Genomic DNA, 21,546 nt, shown 5'->3' on the forward strand with positions numbered 1-21,546 from the left:
CAATTTATGGTCAATGAAAGGTGCAATTTAATACAATAAATGTTTTAAAATATTTTTTTCCTCTTATCATATAAGTATTTAATAATTAAGAGTTCAGATGAAATGTAATATTTACCTTTCCATTAATGTACCGTAAAATGTATGATAATGGTGTTTATCAAAACACTTACAAATCAATAAAACATTTTTTAATTAATTTACGATTCTAGTTGGAATTTCAATTATTAATCACAAATGATACATTTATTCTTTTCTGTCACATTAATCTGCTCTACAGTGATAGTTATTTTTCCGCAAGAGTATCAATGGACAAAAACATTGGCAACGAGAAAAAAAAGTGACTTGAATTAAGTCATGGTGTTGACACTTGTTACAATTTGACTATAGCATCACATATTTTATTTATTCAGACATTTATTGATAAAACCTTGTAGGTATCCAATTTCACTCGTTGAAACTATTTCATCACTAGACTGCTCTTGAATCTCCATTTTTTTGAGGTGGGTAGATATTTTGACTTGGTCATTTTGTAAGTAGCTTGCATGCTGAAAAAGTGTAAGTAGCCCTGGTCTAAATTTATGCCTGAGTGGGTGACTGACAGGCACACTTTTATGACGTCTTTACTATTCCTTCTCCCTACCTGGCGATAGGGGGTTTTGGGAGTTCATATCGATCCGCTTACCCCTAATGGAAGCTAAAAATGATAGAGGCAAACAAGAAGCGCGGTGTACTTTTTTTCCTACAGAAAATGACAATGCCAGGTGTCAATTGCAGGGTAACGTGGTCTGCTACTGTGGCAACACCCTGAATTAAGGTTAACATAAAAGTTCCACCTCAATTTGTGCATCCCTGTATTCAAACACAAAAACAGTCGTTTGTTCCGAACATAGCAAAAAGGAACATTATGTATCATTTAGAATTTCATAAAAGCATACCTTTTTAAAAGTAATATGTTGCGTTTTGGTCAAATTAAGCATACGTAGTTTGTATTCTTCCTTCTTTTGAGCACTCATTCTCAATTGCATTACACCAAGGGTCAGGTTCTGAAAACATCTCACCAGTGATGGATGTGTCATTGTGATTTTCCAGGATATTTATTTTAACTGGCATGTTTTAGATGTTCTATCTCAACTCGAATTTCATAACTTGGTAATAACTTAGTAATACACAAGTTGTCATTTTATAATTTTTTATATAATTAGTAGCCTTCGTGCTTATCAATAAAAAGAAAAAGTAGGGTCCATCTTCAAAAAGGTTGGTGACCCTCGCACAACACAATACGGTGACACCTCGTCATCATTAGTGTCCCTTTAAGTAAAGGTTATGAAAGCAACAGATGTTCATTTTTTTTTTTTAATTTCAATCGACAATTATGCATTGTAGAAGATATATAAAACACTCAACTCAGTTGAATCACAACTGTTAAGAGGGGGATGTAAGGGGGATTCAACATTATTTGTAACAAAAACGTTAGAGATAATTTGCTCGGGGGGAAAAAAACACGCCAATTTATCCTTTCCCCGCCACGCCAAACAAAGCAGGCCTCTTGTATTGTCAAAGAATAGCAACATATTTTCCAACATGAACACACGTGTATAAAAAAAAAGCAAATAAATTGTCCCAAAGAGGACATGTCACGTGGCAAGAGAATAAAAAGTATCAGACAGTTGCCCAGTGGTGGGAACAGAGCTACAAACCGTTTAAATAAATTCCAAATTTCGAAAAAAAAAAAACAAAAAACGTGATGTTAAGAGCATTGAACACTGATCGCACAAGTTGATCAGATGTTGGCATTTTTGTACACTGGGACATCATTTACGGGTAAAAAAAAAAAAACAAAAACAAAAAAAAAACAACTTTTCATGTTTCGTGAGTTATCTACATGAGTATGTTCTACTCGAGAGTCCACAAAATGGGCACGACAATCATCGGGATGATGTTGGCTGAGAATGTTCCCTCTCAGGAGCCCGCTGTCCGCCTTCTCCCTCGAGTCTTTTCTCGAGCTTTCCGCTACGGTCACAGGGTGAGCTTACAGTGGCAGAGTTCTTTGTACATTTGCCTCCGCAAGCGAGGCATGTCCTGCTGACCGAAACTGAACGGCTGTCCAAGGGCCAGACACTTGCAGTACTGGACAGTCCAAGCGGTAACAAAAGAGAAAGCACAAGAAAATCATAGGTTGAATTAAATCCTAAACCTCACTTTCCCTTTATTGAATGTTTTCAGTGTTAGCGTCCGTCGCGTTGTGTTGATTTTTACATGGAAACCAAGCTGCCGCCGCCAGAGAATTAAAGCTTAATGAATCGGAGGTTGCAAGTGGAGGAATCTGAACAATGAACCCCGACAAGTTTTTATCCGTGTTTTACTTCGTAAACAATATTTGAATAAACCACAACCAAACTCAGTTTTGCTACCGCAGTATTCTTAAATACAGCACACCCGTTTACCCATCTGTGTTGTGCCGAAAAATTTGCCCAATCCTCCCTGCGTGAAATGACCTCCCCCCTCCTTTAGACGTTACTAAAACGTCTTTTTCTAACTTTTGGGATAATGTAATAAAACAGTAAAGCACCATTCATTTGCACTGATTATGCGCGAGGGGAAAGATTTCATGCAAGCCGAGGGCACCCACACCCTATTGTGCGGGTGTACCTTCAATGGTCGGGAAAATACAGCACTGGAAACATGTCCGAGACGGTCTTTACTGCAAGCATTAAGAGCAGAGTCTGAAATAACGTCTGCCCGGACGCCCGAGGCGTGCATCTATTATGTCGGGCGTACGACTTACAAAACGTCTCCGCCCGATTGGCCGACAACTTTTTCAAGGGGGGACATTTTTATATATTTTTTTAAATCAAACGTTTGCTTTGTTCCGATTTCGAAATCTTCGTTCGGTTTGGAAATTTCGGATTTTCGGTTCGTTAGGCAATTTGCATACTCGGCAGCCTATCAGAATCCTGCATCAAATAACTTCGTTTTGTCATGAGTTTCAGACACTGTTAAGAGCATGGACTAATCTTGCAATGTAACTTCTCCATCGACAACCTTAAATGATGCGACGGACAGATGATTTTGGAATGCCAACCAATTGCCTGCCGCAAAAGCTCTATTGGGCGTCATTGAAATGTTTCCAGTAATCTTGATTTTTTTTTGTGGGGCTTGACGATGTATGTGGGCTTCTGGAGGGCTTCTTAAGGTTGTCCGGAAAAGTTCCATCAGCTTTATAATAGTCTCTGATTAAAGTGATGGTAACCCAAGGAGGTGTTTTTTTTTGTCAAACCCCTTGCTAAATTGTCTTTGCACTTCTACTCAATTTTCATACTTCCAGAAGCATTTTAGAACAAATCTCATTTTTTTATAGACAAGTCTGGCGCCATCGGTTGATATTCAAAGGACGGAAAAAAAAATAGAGTTGTCAGTGTCTAGAATGTGTAAATAGTTTTTGGGGCACTTTGTATTTTTAGGCATTTTTACATTGTATTATACATATGGCAGGATTGGTCCTTCATCACAAGAGAGCTAGTACTAGGGAGCATAAATGGGCCTTTACCTGTAACACAAATGCTCCGCAGTCACTGTCGTTGTTCTGCCGGCCCACCCTCTGCAACACAAAGCTCACCGCTCTCAGTAATGCTCAACAGGGTGACTAAAACGCAGCAGCAAGGAGTTGCTTCCATTGAAAAAGACAGACTCACCATTTTGAAAAAAGCTTTCCAGCCAGTTAAAAATTCTTTCTGCTCTTTTTTGACAGCCTCTGCTTGCAAATACTTGTAAATGTGCTGGGGGATGCACAAAAACAATAGTTGGGGTCAGTCAGCGTAAAGGTTAAAAGTCTAAATGAATACACACAGCATAGCAGACAAAATGTAATAAAGGGATGTTTTGGCGCCACCTTGGGGCAGCGTCGATTGAGGGTCCGCTGAGAGTCGAAGTAGGTGATGGCTTTCTGAGGAATGTCAACACTGACAAGGGACCAATGAACTTCAAGGTGGATTGGGATCAACAGCAGGTCCTTCTGGAAGATGTCCATCTGTCGAGACAGCGGACGTAGATACATGAAGCATCCACTTTTACAACTCAAATAAAGCTCGCTTACATTTTTCGTCCACCGCTGGACTCCGTCATAGCCTTTTGTCCTTAGCTTGTCATAGAAAAAGCTGTTGAAGAAGTGAACCTGGAGAGTAGACAGAAATTCAAAGATCTCCTTCAGACACATGTGAAAAATAATCGTAATAGAAGTCAAAGTTATAAGTTGTCGACGAGCACCTTCTCTGGAACCGAGTCCATGACCAGGTCGCCATACATGTTCATAATCTGAAGAAAAACATTAAACAAAAGAATTAGAAAACCCATTTCAAGGAATAAAAAAAAAAAAAAAAACATCTTTAGGTCTAATAGACTGAATTGGAAAGTTAGCATCCCAACTGGTTCCCAACTCCAAATTTCTAGCATTTTTCAGCATTATCATTCATCCTACATTAGTAACCCACTCTACATATTATAATCACTAATGACTTTCATGTTTGGCATTGAATGTGTCAACTTGTTTATTTTAACAGTTGAGTGAATTCAGTATTACAGGTGAACCAATTCACCACGTGATACAAGCTCCACACTAACCTCTAGCGGCCAGAGAGCATTTGGTTTACATTTATTTAAAAATCATAACTTCCGATACAAATTACCTTGTGACTCGGTTCTTTTTTTGACATACAAAGCGTTTTTTGTCTGGTCAAGTCATGTTTATTTGTATAGCCCTCAATCACAAAATGTCTGAAAGAATAATATAGTAGTATAATTAATTTTGTATTATTCATACTCATTTTATGCATTCCATTATGTTATTATTATAAATATATCGGTTAAAGCAACAAAGAAATCTGAAGAGCCGATTGGGAACCCAAATTGCCTGCTGCCAGTGGTAACCCTAGCTGAAAGAGTCGTCTCTCCAAAAATAGGCGGGTTTCTCATCTATAATAAGTTGCACGTTACAATAGCACATCAGTCAACTTATGTGTTTTCACCATATTTGATACGTTTTTTGATCATTTCAGATTGTGTACGGTGTATAAAAATCTTTGTACGTGAAAAAAAAAAAGAATTAAAAAAAAAATCTCTTTTTTTGCCCTACATAGTCCGTCCTGCTGTGAGTAAATAGGTTGTGTTTGTATGGTTTATTATTGCCTAACAAGGAAATTGCAATCATTTATAGGGGAAGCAATTGGCTGAGCTCGACAGGTATGCGATAACCTCCTGTAAACCATAGAAGAGGAACTGGCATCCTGAAATAACAAAAGCAGCAGTACTGATATTTAATACTGTAATTGACCAAATTACTGATATGAGTATTACATATTAATAAATTTAAACCTCTCATCTTTGATTTGGTCTGCTGCTGGGCTTATAGAAATTAAGAAATGCTGCTGGAAAGTTATTTTGCTTCCGCTGGAAAAAAATGGGCCTTGTGTGTCTGTGGTCTTAAGTGCGGGTGGACAGAAGTCGAATGTTACCTATAGTGACCCAAAGAAACAACATACATTCACCTATTCATGCTCACTTTCATACAACAATGGGCGACTGCTACAAGGCACCCAGAAAGCCTGTGGCGCTGACATAACACTCAACATGTAATGATTATGAATTTAAAATACCCCCTTCCCATATCAATACTCTAAAATATAATAATTGTTCATATTCATGGCTTAACCAGTCTTGTTTGCGTTTTATAAATTAATTTTGTATCTTCAGGTTTAGCATTTGTGCTCCTACCTGGTCATTGAGCCAGTTTTGCCCATAAAGAGTGCCAAGGTCATCCATGGTTAGTACGTGACGCTTGTAGTTGACTCTGAAAGTTTTTGCCATCGCTGAGCCAGAGGACCGCTGGAAGGATTGTATCACATGCTGGATCATGGTTTTCCTAAATAGCATCCATATAGGGAAGGAGGAAACAAAAAAAGTTTACGGGCGTTTTTAGGTATTTGCAGTTTGTTCTGAGAGTCTTTATCATAATGTATCTCAACAGTGAACATAAATAGTATAATAAGCTTACATTTAAAAGGGTTTCTTAGCGACCTACTGCCAAAACGGAGTATTGCTTTTGTGAAACCCTGGCTGTAACCCATAGTTGAAAATGCGACATATGCATACTGCATCAAGAGTCTAAACCAGGGGTCGGGAACCTATGGCTCGCGAGCCATATATGGCTCTTTCTATGAATACCTGTGGCTCGGAGACAAATTTGATTGCATGCAAATTTTCTCCATCTCGTCCAAAACGTAAGCTACTATGCCTGTTCAGATACACACAAAGACAGACCAAAGCTGACTTTATTATAGTGCTTGGCAGAATATATAGGGCACGTTTTTCACTACAATTTATAGTCAAGGTGTCACACGAAAAAAAAAAAAAAAAACTCGTTCTGGCTTTGCATCGCTAAAGAATCCGTTATATAAAACCTCACTATATTATCTGTCTTCAGTGTTCAGATACCTTATGATGAATCCACAGAACACACTGTAAATACGCCAAAACACCGGAAGAGATCTTAAAGTTTTTTGATTGGGTGAGTGGGAGGGATGGGTGGAGCTATGCAAAAAGTGCAAGCACTCCCTCCCATCTCTCGCCCTACGCCGTCTGCGCCATAGAAGAGCACATCAGGCTCCCTGTTTGCAGAATGTTGTGACGTTTTTACAAAATAACTGCTTACATCTGGTTTTGAAACCAATATGTATGAAAAAAAAAGGGGCAAAATGAGTTTAACCGATCTTGAGTAATTGCAAGAAAGAAACAAGTTTAAAGTGGTATGTTTGTTGATTTTGGGACACGGGCTCTGGCATTATTCTCTTTTCATAATTTTTATCAAATCGTCAAAAATAAATGTGCTGAAGACTAAGCTTTTGTCTGGGGCGCGGGTATAGCAATTTAGTAAATTTGTCTCATAATATATGGTGTGGCTCTTTCCCAAAATAAAATTAATATATTTTGCTTTTATGGCTCTTTGAGTCAAAAAGGTTCCCGACCCCTGGTCTAAACAGTGTTGTTTGAGCTTGCATGTAACAACATCTGGTTTTAACTTTGGGACGCTTAAAAGGAATGTGATTTGGTCAATTATTAATTCCGAGCCATATGTACTCATTAAGTTCATAGGTTCCTGGATAGTGATGTCAAAGCTGCTTACAGAGCTGCCACCCACCCTGACCTGGATAGATCAGACCATCTTTGCCTTTGTCTAAATCCAAAGTATAAACATTAAAGGAGAATAACAAAACCAATAACAACTATAACAAAATAAAGAAAATTCTGACATGGCCTGTGGGCGCCCTCTTTAAGCTGTAGGAGGTGTAGGACAGTTTAACACAGATCCTGTATTATCTTAAATCGAAACCTGGATAGAAATAGTTCACATTCAGGCACAGTTTGAGGGCTTTTAAAGCAAATTTTCCAATTTCTCTAGTACCATTAAAAGAAGAAACCCAGTGTGAATCATGTATTTTTAGAGCTTGAGTAAATCACAAATTCATTTGTGAATCCGAACAATACGTGTGTAAATATTTTTTAGACAAATCTCCCCCATATACAGGAGGTGTTGGGATGACTGTAATATGTAAGGTACATTTTCAGTTTCAGGAAGTTCTACAATTTAGCACTGGAAAACGCTGCCTTAATTTTTTTGCATGCCCCATAATACATGTCCATATTTTATACATAATCCTTACAATAATATACATTTCATAGTGCCCTGTTTAGGTATGGCATGCACCTGTCTTATTGGCATACAAACTAAAGTAAATACGAAAATAAAAAATGATTAGATATCTATCAGCCATCCACATCAAATAATCATCGGCTGAAATGTTTGAAATCGCGTAACACCCATTCAAATTGCAAAGTACATTTCACCTCTGTGGCTTTGCAAAGCTCTCGCTAAAGATGTCCTGTAGCCTCTCCACGATGTCTTCAACGTGGATGGGTATCAAACTGCCGTATTTTTGTAAAGATTCTTCCAGAAGACCTGAAGAGAGAATCATGATTGACAAAAGATCAACTTGGCCTGAATGCAGCACGCAATCGGGGCAGCCAACACCCACCTGTTACTCGGGCAGCAAGGCCTGATAAGTTAAAGTTGTCGACAAAAATCAATAACAGAACTAGTTGACAATCAATTCTATTGTTGACTATTGTCGCGAGATGCGTAATTTCGACAGACTGAGGCATTTCTACAGGATTAAAAACTAAACTGACAGTTGCACATCCGCAATAGCGCCTCTCTGAGTGCTAACATGCAAACAAACAGAAATGGGGGCGTCAACATTAGGCAAAATTTCTAAAGTTTGGGAGCATTTTATATACAAGATAAAAGATTACTTTACGTTTGGAAAGCAGAGCCTGCGTATCACAGCAGTAGCTCGGTGACACAGTTGGAAAGTTAAAAGAAAACGGGGTCTGACTTTCCTTGGTAAAGTTTCGAGCCCAAAGAGTTTTGATGACAAGATTGTTCATTTTATCCGCGTATATTTCACTAAAAAAGAGAGCATGAGCGTTATGCCAGAATGTGCTCGACAAACATATTTGAAATTACAAGCATGCAGTCTGAGCGTCAGTTGTTAAAACGTTCAAAACGTAATTGTTAATTGTTAAAAACCTTTGATTTCAAGTCGTTGAGAGTCATTAAATTGACTTTGAAGTCGACCACTGAATGTACTTCACAAAATGCTTTATTTTTTACTGTTCTGCTGCTAATGAGCCTGTTCATAATTTACAGTCAATAAAAATGTTTACTGTATATTCTGGACTATAATTTTTTGTTTTTATCACAGTTTGGCCAGCGACTTGTATTCCAGGTGCAACTTATATTTGAAATAATTAACATAATAAATAATTAAGTATTACGTTTTTATCAGAATATATCGATTCACATGTTATTTTCAAACCATACCGCAAGACTGGGCTCTAGGCCTGTGATTGTTGATTGTTTCAACACTGAAAAGAAAAACATTCGGTAGAGTACAAGATGCAAATAGTGAAATATGCAGCCACAAATTGTAATCAAGCAGCAGAAAGTTGGGAGTTAGTGGGAGACTTGCAAAGGACTGGCTAAAAGCTGAATTGACGATGAGTTTGACGTAAGCGACGTTGAAGCGTAAGGAGGAGGCGGGGCACCGTTTACCGTGACACTGGTGATGAAAAATTCATTGGATTTAGTGATTTGTAGTGAAACTGATAGTTTGGTAAGCATGTTCTTTATGCCAGAGTTTTATGAACAACTCTTAAAATGTTATGTCGTTACTGACATTACCAGGCATGTACATCATGTAAAGTTCGTACACCGTACGCTTATTCAGACTGTTATATTTTAACTCCCTTTCAAGATGACATGTATGTTTTTGGTGTTGGATTTTCTCAAATAGATTTCCCCCTAATACTAAATGTATATATACTGCAGATGTGACTTAAGTGTTTTTTCCTCCGTAATAATCCATGTTTTGGCTGGTGTGATTTCTATTTCAGAGGGACTTTTAGTCCCGAAAATTTGGTAGTTGATTTATATCCCTAAAATGGATAGGTTTATGTATGTATTTATGTCTATACTGACCAATCATTGCGCCTAATTGTTTTTTTTACATTTTTTACAGAATTTTTAAACAAACCTGCAATATGTTTAATAAAGACATTTTTCATGGTACACACTTTTCATGTCTTTACTATCATTTTCCACATAATTAAAAAAAAAAAATGCTATATTTAAGAAAAAATGAATAATTATCCAATTCTTTGACAAATAGTTTCAATTGCTGGTGACAAGTCAACTATTGAAATAATCGTTAGTTGCAGCCATACCTGTTATGCAGCTCACGTGCTCCTCAGAAAGGGCCAACTCTAATCGTTCGTTCTCCGCATCCCGTCTGTATCTGTCAGGAGAATGACCGCTTGCAGCCTCTGACAGTCTTCCGTCGTCGCTATCATCGTCTGTGTACAGTGACTGTCGGGAATGTCTTATCCTCCACTGTTTGCTGTAGGAATTATACTTGTGTCCTTTGAAGCTCCAATAAGAGCGAAGGGCAAAAACCCTCTGGGCCCGCTGCCGCCAGGTCTTCCATTGCTGGCTGAGCTGAGAGCCCCGAGCACGGTGGAATCGCTGCTGATGCCGGTAGCGGGCACGCTGTAGAGCCCATAATCTGTGGAGGTTTGGCGCTAATGTCTGCCGCCCCGTTTTGGCACGAAAAAACGGCGCAACCTCCTCCTTCTCTGTCCTCGTATCTTTGTCCTTTTGAGGTATGTCAAAGTCGGCTTGTTGCGGAGGCTGAGTGGACTGAGGAAAGTTAGGGAGGTTCCAAGACACCATAGCTTCTGGGTCTTCATCTTCATCGTTGTCTTCATCGACTTCTTCCTCTTCTTCCCCGTTGTTCTCCTCCCAGCAGCCACCATCGAACTCATCGTCGGCGTCGATGTAAGCCATCCCATCCTCATCCGCTTCGTCACTCCACACCCTTTCTTTCTGGCCCAGGTGGAGTTGCATGGGGGTAGGGATGCTGTTGTCAGACACCGGGACTATCAGAGGGTCTCCAGTCCCTGTCACCAAAAATATATCATTTCAATTACATTGAGGATTAAAACAGAGTAAATCACAATACATCATAATAAGGAAGCATGTTCTATCAATTCACATTCTGTACAGGAAATAATTGTAGGCATTATGAAAGGGTTCCTAAAGCCCAATCCCCTTGCCAATCCCCCAGCTCGGTAGCCTAGTTAGTAGGGCGCCCGCTCCGAGACTGGGAGGTCGCTGGTTCAAGCCCCGGCCGAGTCATACCTAAGACTTACAACATTGGTACATTGCCTCCCTGCTTTGCGCTCGGCATTAAGGGTTGGAATTGGGGGGTTTGGTCACCTAATGACTAAAATGGTTGCGCCCTGTTTGGCTGCGGCTGCATTGGCTCGCTACAGTTTAACTGTACGGGTCACGTGTATCGACATTTCGTTCTGTGTGCATGGTTACAAAGAATGACAATAAAAGTAAATTCTTCTTAATTCTTCTTCTTCCCTTACCGTTCCTGTAAAATTTGCCTAAAATCTCAATCCAAGATGCTCCTAAAGTAAATTGAATGCTGTTCTACAACCGTTTGAAGAATATGGTCGGTTTTGGTGTCTTTTTAAAGTGAACACTCTGAAGTTTTGTCCCAAACTGAAATAACTACTGCAAGTTCTACTAACAGAGTAATCTGAGTTGGAACACACAGAAATAGAAGGTTTTTATTTAATCAATCAAATGCTTGCAAAACAGTGTAGCATAGGCATCTTAGCTGGAAAACAGGTGAGACAATAGCTTACCAAGTACCTTGACGAATTAAATCACAATCTGAAAAACTAAACACTGTATTTTACACAATTTCTAAATGGTGGGTCTGGGCGTTTCCAAAAGTGGCTATTTGGAGACGACCAGTTCACAGTCCTTTATACCTTGCAGATGTATTTTACTTTGACCAATTTTTAGAGATTGTGAAAGAGTAGTAAAAACATGACTTCTCTTTGTAGAAGTGAATCCATGGTTGCACACTTTCGAGTAAAAGTTAATCACAATTGGCTTTCAAAGCCGAATTGGTCCTGACTTGTTTTCCAAAACAGGCTCTCATAGGTTGTCACACGCTAAGTACTGCAATAGGCCAACAGCAGTGTCAATCAAAAGGTCAGAGGCTAACGGACGTGTTTAAATCAAACTGACGAGTCTGTTTTTTTTTTAAAGGGGAGTAATGAAGACAGACAGATTTCAGCGGAGATCCTCAAACAATGCAGAAATTATTTTAGGACAGTTTTATATTAACCTGTTGGCATTATCATGTGCTTTGGAGTAAATATTTTACATGGTTATCTTCACTAGACTTTCGTGAATGTAACTAAACCATATTTGCGGGGGATCGTGTCATGAGTAGAATTTCCGAATTTTCTGTTTGTATAATTTTAGGGTATCTTGTTTCAGACTGACCATGATGTTTCTGTTATGAGTATATTTTGAAATGGTCATCATGTATTGAATCCCGAAAGTTCAAGCTTTCCAATTATATGACGTATTTCAGTGACTGGTGACATGGTGAAGACACAACTTTGTTTATGAATACGTTAAGGCAAATTAAATTCAAGAGTTTTCATGACTTTTTAAATGACTTTTGAAATCAAATTTAAGATCAAGTCAACATAATCCAAACTTCCTAATGCAGGTCGTCTTGTCAGAACCGCAAGCAAACGATGGGGAAATGTCAGAGTCGGGGAACATTGCGCGGAATAAGTCTTCAACTCGCTCATTTGACTTAAATGATATGTGTTTCGTCATAGTCTTTAAAGACCACAGAACCCCCGCTTTCACTATAGCCGTAGTGCTGAACATCCCAAGATGTTGGCATAAGGCGTCCGTGATGACGGAACGGTGGAAACCAGAGACGAACAGAACTGGGAAATACTGTTGGCAACTCGCTTCTGAAACTACGTGTTCTGCACTTTGCATGTTTAACTACAATGCCTTGACTCCCATTGTGCAGAGTTAAAACGATTTCTTACAAACAATACATCGTGCTTCATACACATTACCTGGCACATATTTTAGCCATAACGAAAAGGTTTGTTGGACAGCCACTTCTCATTAAAAATTGTACTTTCCCATGCTCACCAGTGATGGGTCATAGTGATTTTTTTAAGAAAGTTGATTTTATAACTGGCATGAGAAATTACTTAGAACATCGTTTGGGCATCCTCAAGCGGAAGGTGGAGAGGCATGAGATCTTGATCATCTCCCAGCTCAGTCATGTTATCATGAAGCAGTAAAAGAACATTCCAGGGGCAATTTGTGAGGAGCTGGTGAAATCCATGGCCAGGAAGAACAAAGTGGTTCTGCAAAATCATATTGGCCACACAAAATATTGAACTTTAGGAACTTTTACTTTAGGGTGTACTCACTTTTGTTACCAGGAGTTTAGCTACTAATGGCTATATTGAGCTTTTTTTTTTAGAAAAATAAATTTACACCAATTTTCAAGCTCTACACAGATTACCTTTCATTGTGTCAAAGTGATGTTTTTTCAGTGTTGTTCAATTTAACATTGTGATGAAATCTCTGCAGAAATGTGAGGGGTGTACTCACTTTTGTGACATGCTGTATCTTGATTTTGTTTTGGGCGATTTTTAAAATCGAAGTTTCTTCCCGGAATTTATTTTTGTGGCCTTATACCCGGTACGTAAAATTGAGCAAAAGCCAGCGGAAGTTGGCTTCAAAGACTGACTGACAAAGACTGATGTGCCTTTTTTGAACATCATTCATGGTTTATTGCTCCAGTGTATGATTTAAGTTGCTTGATTTTTTTACAGGGATCAGAATGGAGATTTTCATTTTCAGCTGAAATAGCCAGGGTCCAGGAATAAAGCAGGGCGGAGAGCGGCCAATTTTTCTAACGGCCGCCAGGGTGCGCCAGAGCAATAAAGGAAAGAGTGAGACAGTCGGATTTTGAATTTGTTTGCTACGCAAGAGAAAAAGTGAAAAAGTCGGAATGCCTTTGGGGTTCAAAAAAAGCGGAAATACGCGGATCCGCGGAAAATTCTGATCCCTGTTTTTAGGAAAGAAAATTAAATTGCAATCATCAATTATTTTGAATCGCAATACTTGAAAAATCGCATTTATCAAGAATCATGATATAAATCGAATCTGCACTTTAGTATTGTGATAAAATCTAATCGTGACTAAAGCATATTGTCCATCCCCCAAACAATTATGTATGTAAATCACATAGAGGAAAATGTTTTAGTGGTTCACTTGGCATATTTAAGCCCTCTTCCTATTAATAACAATAAGTTAATAGACTAATGGTAAAATAGAACTCATTTTAGAAATGCCCATCAGACTGGTAGAATTCACGCTAATCAGTGATAAAAACGCATCTCCAGCCAAATTCAAGCACTTTTCAAGCACAGTTAATGCCATTTAAAAAAAAAATCCAGTACCTACAAAGGAAGACTTCCAGCACTGGTCAAAAGAACTTTTTTTTAATGGACTTTTCCACCCGAACCAACTCCCCACGCTATAAAAATTCAGGAGGGAACTAAAACAAAATAGTGCACTGCACCAGCATATCGAACAGAGGAACGGGGCTATTGCAATGACGACAAAAAGTGAGACTAAATGAACAAAATGAGCCAAGGCAGGAAAAGTATCCTTATTTGGACTCATTTTAATTAAATTAATGGTTCCAAAACATTGTGCATTATCCATCACTGACAGAAGAATCTGAATCAGTCCCTCAAAGCTTAGCCCTTTGTTTCTTAGATGCCAATATTCAGTAGAAACCAATTGTGTTTTCGTTTTAGTTATACACATTTTAATTAGGGCAGCACGGCGGCACAGTGGTTAGCGCTTGTGCGGCACAGTTCATGTCATGGGAACCTCCTGCGTGGGTTCAAATCCAGCTCCAGACTTTCTGTGCGGAGTTTGTATCTTCTCCCCGTGCTTCTGTGGGTTTCCTCCGGGCACTCCGGTTTCCTCCCACATTCCAAAAACATGCATTTCAGGTGAATTGGCCGGTCCAAATTGTCCCCAGGTGTGAATGAGCGAGTGAGTTGTCTGTCCCCGTGTGCCCTGCGATTGGCTGGCAACCAGTTCAGGGTGTCCCCTGCCCACTGCCCGGAGATGGCTGGGATGGGCTTCAGCTTCTTTTTTCAGAAGTTGTGTGTTGTGTCAGTCTACATTTAGGTTTCTTACAGGATTGAAGAGTTCATTTCTGAAATATTTTGACCAAGCTACACACCACACAACACTGCCATCGAACGGCCAGAGAGAGCATTTGATTTACATTCATTTAAAGATCATAACCTTTTATAGAAATGACCTGTAGACTTTTTTGACGTACTCAAAATCACATGGCGGGTCGTATGTTTGACATTACCATTTTAAACCATTCAAAATTACCCTGAAATAAAAATAAATGTTTAATATATATATATATATATATATATATACATATATATATACACAGTGGAACCTCGGTTTTCGAACGCCTCTCAGTTCTAACAAATCGGTTCTCGACCAAAAATTTTGAGAAATAAAAAGTAAATAAAAATACCTCCTCCATTGTCATCCTGGCCCACAGCAGTCAGACCCAGGTCTCCCTGCCAGCGGTTCTGGGTCAGACTACCCCCACTGTCTCGCATTATCCACGGACACCCCACGACCTGCGCCAGCGCGTCACCTACACAAATACAAAATATAGGCAAAAGAGACAAAGGTCAGTTGACAATTCCAAATAAAATTTGACCTGAATTAATTAAAGTCTTTGCAAAACAAGTGTAAAATATAAAAAGCATTGAGAGAGGAAAATAGAAAACACAGGAAAAAAGAGATTTGACCCTTGTATAAACTGTCCTCCTGGAACGGACAGGGATGCCCCTTCTCAAAATGGGTTTTTTTCCCGTTTGGATTTTGATCAAATTATTTTTGCATCTTTAACTTTTATTTGTTTGGGGAGACAGGTCTGAAAGAAAATGAGCAATTGACAAAGTGAGGGATAGAAGCAAGTGAGAAATTTTAATTAAAAACAATAGGAGGAGAGGGAAAGGGAAGTATGAAAAAAGAATGAAATAATTTAATCTTTTTTAGAAAGCCATTGGGATGCAAACAGATGGGGTGTAGTTTGTGGTGTCCTTAAAGAAGTTTAAAATTAAATATTTTCTTTATCAAGTATTCCTAAATGAGTTCAGAGAAATTTTATGTTTTTTTCACCGCGCCTATCAACATTTATCCATCTTGTATGATTGGTGTTCCAGCCACAAAGCGCATTAGCTGGAGAAAAGGAGCAGGGATGGAGGATGCCTTTGAATCAGTCACTATTGGCTTGAGATTTTTTAAATTGAATTTGTCATTCGGTTGTTTTCAATACAGTAAGTAAGTCTACAGATTAATGACCGTAAAAAAACTTACAATTGGCCAAGAGTGGTGCCAGTCACAAGGTCAGGGGGCTAACGGAAGTAATAAAAATAATCTGACGAGTAGATAATTTTAAGGGGAGTAACAAAGCCAAACAGATGGATACAACGAAGCTTGTCAAAGATCGCAGGAATATTTTAGGTGGATTTTTTTATATCGGCATTGTATGTTTTGGGGTAAATATTTTACACGGTTGGATTCACTGGCCATCAGAACTTTCAAGTTGTTTCTATTGAGCAACTTTAATGTCAAAAAACAAAGAATCACTTGAAAAACAAACGACACAAAAAAAGCAAAGTAAAAATATTCATTTTTCAGGGCAACAACAACCCAACACACTGAACAGATTTTAAGTAAAAAAACACAACAGAATCCCTGAAAAAAATACAATGCAAAACATGACCTAAAAATATTAACTCTGCGGTAATATAAACCCTAAAATACAAAAAAAAAAAAAAAAATTACATTTCAACTTCAACCAATTTAGACAACTCCGAAAAACAAGCAACAAAATATAAATTGAAATGTGTAAAACAAAAAAGAAAATATCAGCAGTGTGTACTTAAGATGGGGATTTAAAAAGTGCCTCAGCTTTAACTTACCGATTAGGCTTCTTCGGCCAATGATAAACACTGCCCTCTGCTTTGGAGCAATCAATATGATTAAAATGAATCCAAATTTGGCTGATTCTCATGCATTGACTCATTTGTTTTCTATGCACGGTCCTTTTTTTTAATTTTGTACCGGACTCCCGCGACCAAGGGTCTCAAACTTTATGTACTTGGGGGCCTATGAAGCTAAAGTCCGGATGAAACTGGGCTTAATCAGGTTTTCCACAAGAAAAGCTTGGATTCAAAACATTCAACTGTTCTCAAGTATAGTTTTTAATTTGCCACACAAAAATATTAAGAATTAATGGGAAACTCTAAATGAAAAAAATGTGAAAAAGAATGAATCTGTAATTTACATGGGCTTTACTTATATTAAAGCAGTGCTTCTCAATTATTATCTGTCGCGCCCCCCTCGGAAGAAGAATTCCTCTAGCGCCCCCCCAAGACTAACACCCCCCAAACTCCCTTTGTCTCAAAGACGCTATGAATAAATCAGCACATTTTGCAAAACAGAGACACCTCATTACTACGACCTTCAGTTATTGCTGGTTGCTCCTTTGCGGATTTTGTCTTTATTGTCATTGATCTCAATGTATTGTGCATTGTGTTTTGTTAGACAGCAGAGACAGATTAGGGGGGGTGCTCTGTGATGGGTGGGTGTAACTGAGCGCGACTGTGAACGGCTGGTGTATATTGTCAGTTAAACAGCAGGCGGGCACTGCCTCCGTAAACACACTGGGAAGAATAGCCACAGCTAGCTTTTAGCGGCTTGTTAGATTAAAAAGAAATAATCAATTAAAGCAGGCTCTAATGAAAGTCAGAAGAGCGCAAACACCACCCCCCAACCCCCCCGCGAATCAAAAAAGAAGAAGAATTTACTTTTATTGTCATTCTTATGCCCATGCACACAGAATGAAATGTCGATACATCTGACCCGCACAGTTAAACAGTAGCGAGCCGATGTAGCCGCAGCCGCCATTTTAGACCCAACTGCTGTGTTGGGAGTCATTAGGTGAGCAAACTAACTAACCAGCTTCTCTAAAATTGCTTTCTTACACTGAAAAGAGAAGCCCTCCAATTCTCCTTTACTTTTGTAGAAGGACAATAAAATAATTCATTCAACTGCAATTATGTGCTGCGTTATTATTTATAGATTTATAATTGTTATATTGTTTAAGTCGAATACTCTTAGTCGTTAATGACGTCATCTCGTGGTTTAACCCTTTGGTGGCTTTATGAAGGCTACTTTGTGGATTTTCACTTTCCCTGGCGGTTCTGGTCCTCATTAACCATGAATACCAAGGGATCAATACCAAAAACAGAAATAGGTCCCTATGGTCAAAAGCAGGGCGCTTTTGATGGAGCCTGGGAGGGGGGCGCGCCACAGTGTATGAGAACCACTGGATTAAAAGCGACGATGTGTATTATTTGACCAATAGATATTGCTGATTTTTTTAGTGCAACCAAAAACGACTGCAGGAAATAATAAAATCTACATAGATTCAAAGTGATCAATATGAACACATTTTCACACACCATTTTCTTGCCCAGCCTTTTTGAGGTTTTTGGTTACTGGTAACAGCAGGATGACTGACAATTAGCTCATGTTGTGTAAAAGAAATGCAAATTTCTCGAATGAGTATTTCCAATATTTTGGTTTATATCATAGTTCCTGTATTTTGGATTCATTTTTACATTTTTGTTCTTTTAAATGAATTATTCATTTTATGCTACTAGGAAGCATTAAACATTACAACTGTCCCTTTAAACTTTTATATTAAGGTGTGGGCGTCAAACTGTCACGCCCCAGGCTGCAATTGCTCTCCGGACTACATGTTTGAAACCCCAGCCGTAGACTGTCCACCCATCAGAGTCCCAAAAAGTTCTATGGGAATCACTGTATACGACTGTAAATTCACAAAAAAAAGTTCGGCCGTTTTAGAGCCTATTAAGTCACACACAAACACACACACAAATCTGGGTTTATAAAGTAGTTTAAGTTAAGATAGATTAAATAAGATGGCTAGTGTGATCTATCTTTAGCCACGGTACCAAAGACGCATTTCGTTGCGCATTTCTTATGTTAATGCCAAGGATTTTTTTAATTACATTGCTTCGAATAGAAGTATATAATTTATTTTCATTGCACCATGTGAAACGTACAATAAAATTAACATTTGTCTCTGGTTTCGTGCCATAAATATTGTGACAATGGGAGAAAATCTACTGCCTTTTTGCAAGTCATCTTTACCAATGGAGGTCCAGTTCTGACAACGAAGCTGATCTTAGATCTGTAAAGACTGTGCACGTACCCCTGACTTAATCCGTGAAATAATGGAGATGGTGATAATGGAGCCGTTAGGGATTCGTTAGCCGGCTAATGTTAGCGGTGAGAAGCTTGGGTGGGATGCAATGTTTACGTCCCATGGCTTTTTTTCCCCTGTGAAAACCCCACAGAGTGTTATTTGGTTATCATTTATTTGATAAATAGTGTTATTTGTTTACAGACATTTGTTCTGTAAAAAATCCAGAAGGGTAACTTGATTGTGGCTGTCAGGATAACATTTATTTTTTGCATTTAGGCAATCGTCTCACATTTTTTCAGTTACAAACCGACCCCAGCCCCTCATCAGAGAACAAAATAAGTTATGTGCAGGGTTCGTGTGAGTGCTTGAAATACTTGAAAATGCAGTACTGTTGTACTCCACTTATTGAAACATAAATATTTTGTTTGTTTGTTTGTACATGATTCAATTGTTTGTTTGTTTGTACATGATTCAAATTGAATCGTTTCTTGTACATGATTCAATTGTTTGTTTGTTTGTACATGATTCAAATTGAATCGTTTCTCCGGCGCCGTCACGAATGGCAGCCACTCCAGCAGCTCCCATGTTATTTTCGATTGTTCTCAGCTCAGGGATGCTGCTGGAAAAGTGAATTTCCCTTCGGGGATGAATAAAGTATCTATCTATCTATCTATCTATCTATTCTCAAGGATTGTAAAGTACTTGCGTTTTAGGTTAAGTGCTTGTAAATGCAGGAAATAGTTGCTATGTTTCAAAACAAATATGCTTGATAATGACGCAGACGCCGCTCTCTGGTGGCTTCGCTTTGCTGTTGAATTTCTTCTTCCATCGTGATTAACGGCAGCCTTCATTAGTTTGTATGGCTTTGTCCTATAAAACGCTTACACCCCCCACTGTTGCGCCGAAGAGGAAAGGTGCATGCTACACCTAAGAGCACTATGAGTATTGGGGTAAACATTGCGCATCAATTCCGACATCTATTATGGAAAATGCAAAAAAAAAAAATAAGTTACTGTTTACCAGTGGTAAATTGCATTGGGAAGAACTGCAACTGAAAATGTAAGCTACACATTACTGTCATTTTAAACCAACACCTTTATGAGTAAAAATGTCTCTCAAAGTAATTCACACGTATTGTTCAGATCCACAAATATATTCGCGATTTTCTCAATTTCTAAAAAATATGTCTTGGTAAATGCACACGCATCATGCAAAATACATGAATCACACTGGATTTCTTTTTATAGTCGCACTGTAGAAAATGGAAAAAATGGTTTTGAAACGTCTTAAAAGTGCTTGCATTTTGTCACGTATGCAGCCTTTACAGGGCAAACTTTGGGGACCCCTGACTTAATCCGTGAAATAATGGAGATGGTGATAATGGAGCCATTAGGGATTCGTTAGCCGACTAATGTTAGCGGTGAGAAGCTTGGGTGGGATGCAATGTCTGATACATAACAAGGTATTCAAACAAAAAGAGAGACGTTTACGTAAAAATAAGAGAGTTAGCTTATATTGGGAATAAAAACAATTTTCATTATATTGTTTTCCCGCCGGTGGGTGACCCATGCTGTTGATAGCAACGCTAGCTAAGCTAGCTTGTTAGCATCCTTTTTTTTGTCGCGCACACACTACGTACCCTCCACCACGCATAGCTACGTCGCAAAAGCGCAAACTTACCGTAAAGTCACCGATGCTGTGTAAAGGTGTCCAAAGGATGCTGAGGTGTCCCAAAAAGCACCTTTCGCGACAAAAAAAGCCCAAATGCTAAATTATGATGCTAGCACTTCATTCAATGAAACAAGGTGTCGAGGGACTGGAGAAAGCCAGCCGTCACCTACAAGGCCCCCGAGAAAACGAACAGGAAATATGAAATTCACCAAATACTTGAAAATGCCAACTTCATAACGCTAAATTCGAAGATGCAACGTCTCAATTGGCTTCGAGAGCTAATTTGTGCGAGCGGCTGTCGTCATCACGTCTCAGAGGGCGTCGCACAGCAAGAGCGTCACTCGGTCGAGGTTCGAGTAGAAACGAAAGTACAAATCCCATCTACTACAAAGACAATAGAATTGCAAGGACAAAATACGTTAAACATGATAAGGACATACCTGTCAACCTGTACGTTTTTGCTGGACAAAGTACGTTTATGATGCATTTTAAGACGTGTACGACTTACAAGAAAATCTGTACGGGAAAACGCAAATTTGTCAATTATGGGTACCATCCGGTATACACCGACTATCACGAAGCGGCAAATCAATCAAGTCAAACGAGTTCGAGTTGTGTAGTGAAAGGAAGTCCGTCTCTTTTTTGGCTCAACTCATTAAAGAGAGCCGGTGTTATGCCGAGAAATGCATCCATGCCGAGATTTGCATCGCCTAGCTACTATAACCAGTTTTATCTCGTTTTATCTCACTTTTATCTCACTTTTCGGGAATGTAATGGCGAACATATAACCAAAACCACTTCGTCTTGCATTTGTTGGGAATGTAATACAACTTAAACCACTCCGTCTTTGTATTTGTTGTGAATGTAATCGAACGGTAATGCACATCGTATATAAACCACTTTTGACAACTGTTATGCACTCTACCATGAAGCTTATTATGCTGAAATAAGCATTATGGTAGAGTGCATAACAGTTTTAATATGAGCAATTTAAGTAGAAAAA

The 21,546-nt window shown here is 38.8% G+C and overlaps 1 protein-coding gene across 1 annotated transcript; it reads right to left on the bottom strand.

Moving 5' to 3' along the window:
- Positions 1-1,335: 1,335 nt before the first annotated feature.
- On the bottom strand, positions 1,336-20,894 carry senp3b (SUMO specific peptidase 3b). Its single transcript, XM_088348203.1, has 11 exons — positions 20,553-20,894; positions 15,096-15,221; positions 9,835-10,566; positions 7,897-8,008; positions 5,767-5,914; positions 4,264-4,311; positions 4,094-4,171; positions 3,890-4,027; positions 3,693-3,776; positions 3,548-3,598; positions 1,336-2,127 (listed from the first exon to the last, which is right to left on the bottom strand). The coding sequence occupies exons 2-11, from the start codon at positions 15,181-15,183 to the stop codon at positions 2,017-2,019; spliced, it is 1,590 nt and encodes a 529-aa protein (XP_088204329.1). The 5' UTR covers positions 15,184-15,221; positions 20,553-20,894; the 3' UTR covers positions 1,336-2,016.
- Positions 20,895-21,546: the final 652 nt, after the last annotated feature.

The sequence above is a fragment of the Urocampus carinirostris genome, chromosome 11 (genome assembly GCF_059441175.1).
Source record: "Urocampus carinirostris isolate Australia breed hairy pipefish chromosome 11, RoL_Ucar_1.0, whole genome shotgun sequence".
In the NCBI taxonomy this organism is placed as follows: domain Eukaryota; kingdom Metazoa; phylum Chordata; class Actinopteri; order Syngnathiformes; family Syngnathidae; genus Urocampus; species Urocampus carinirostris.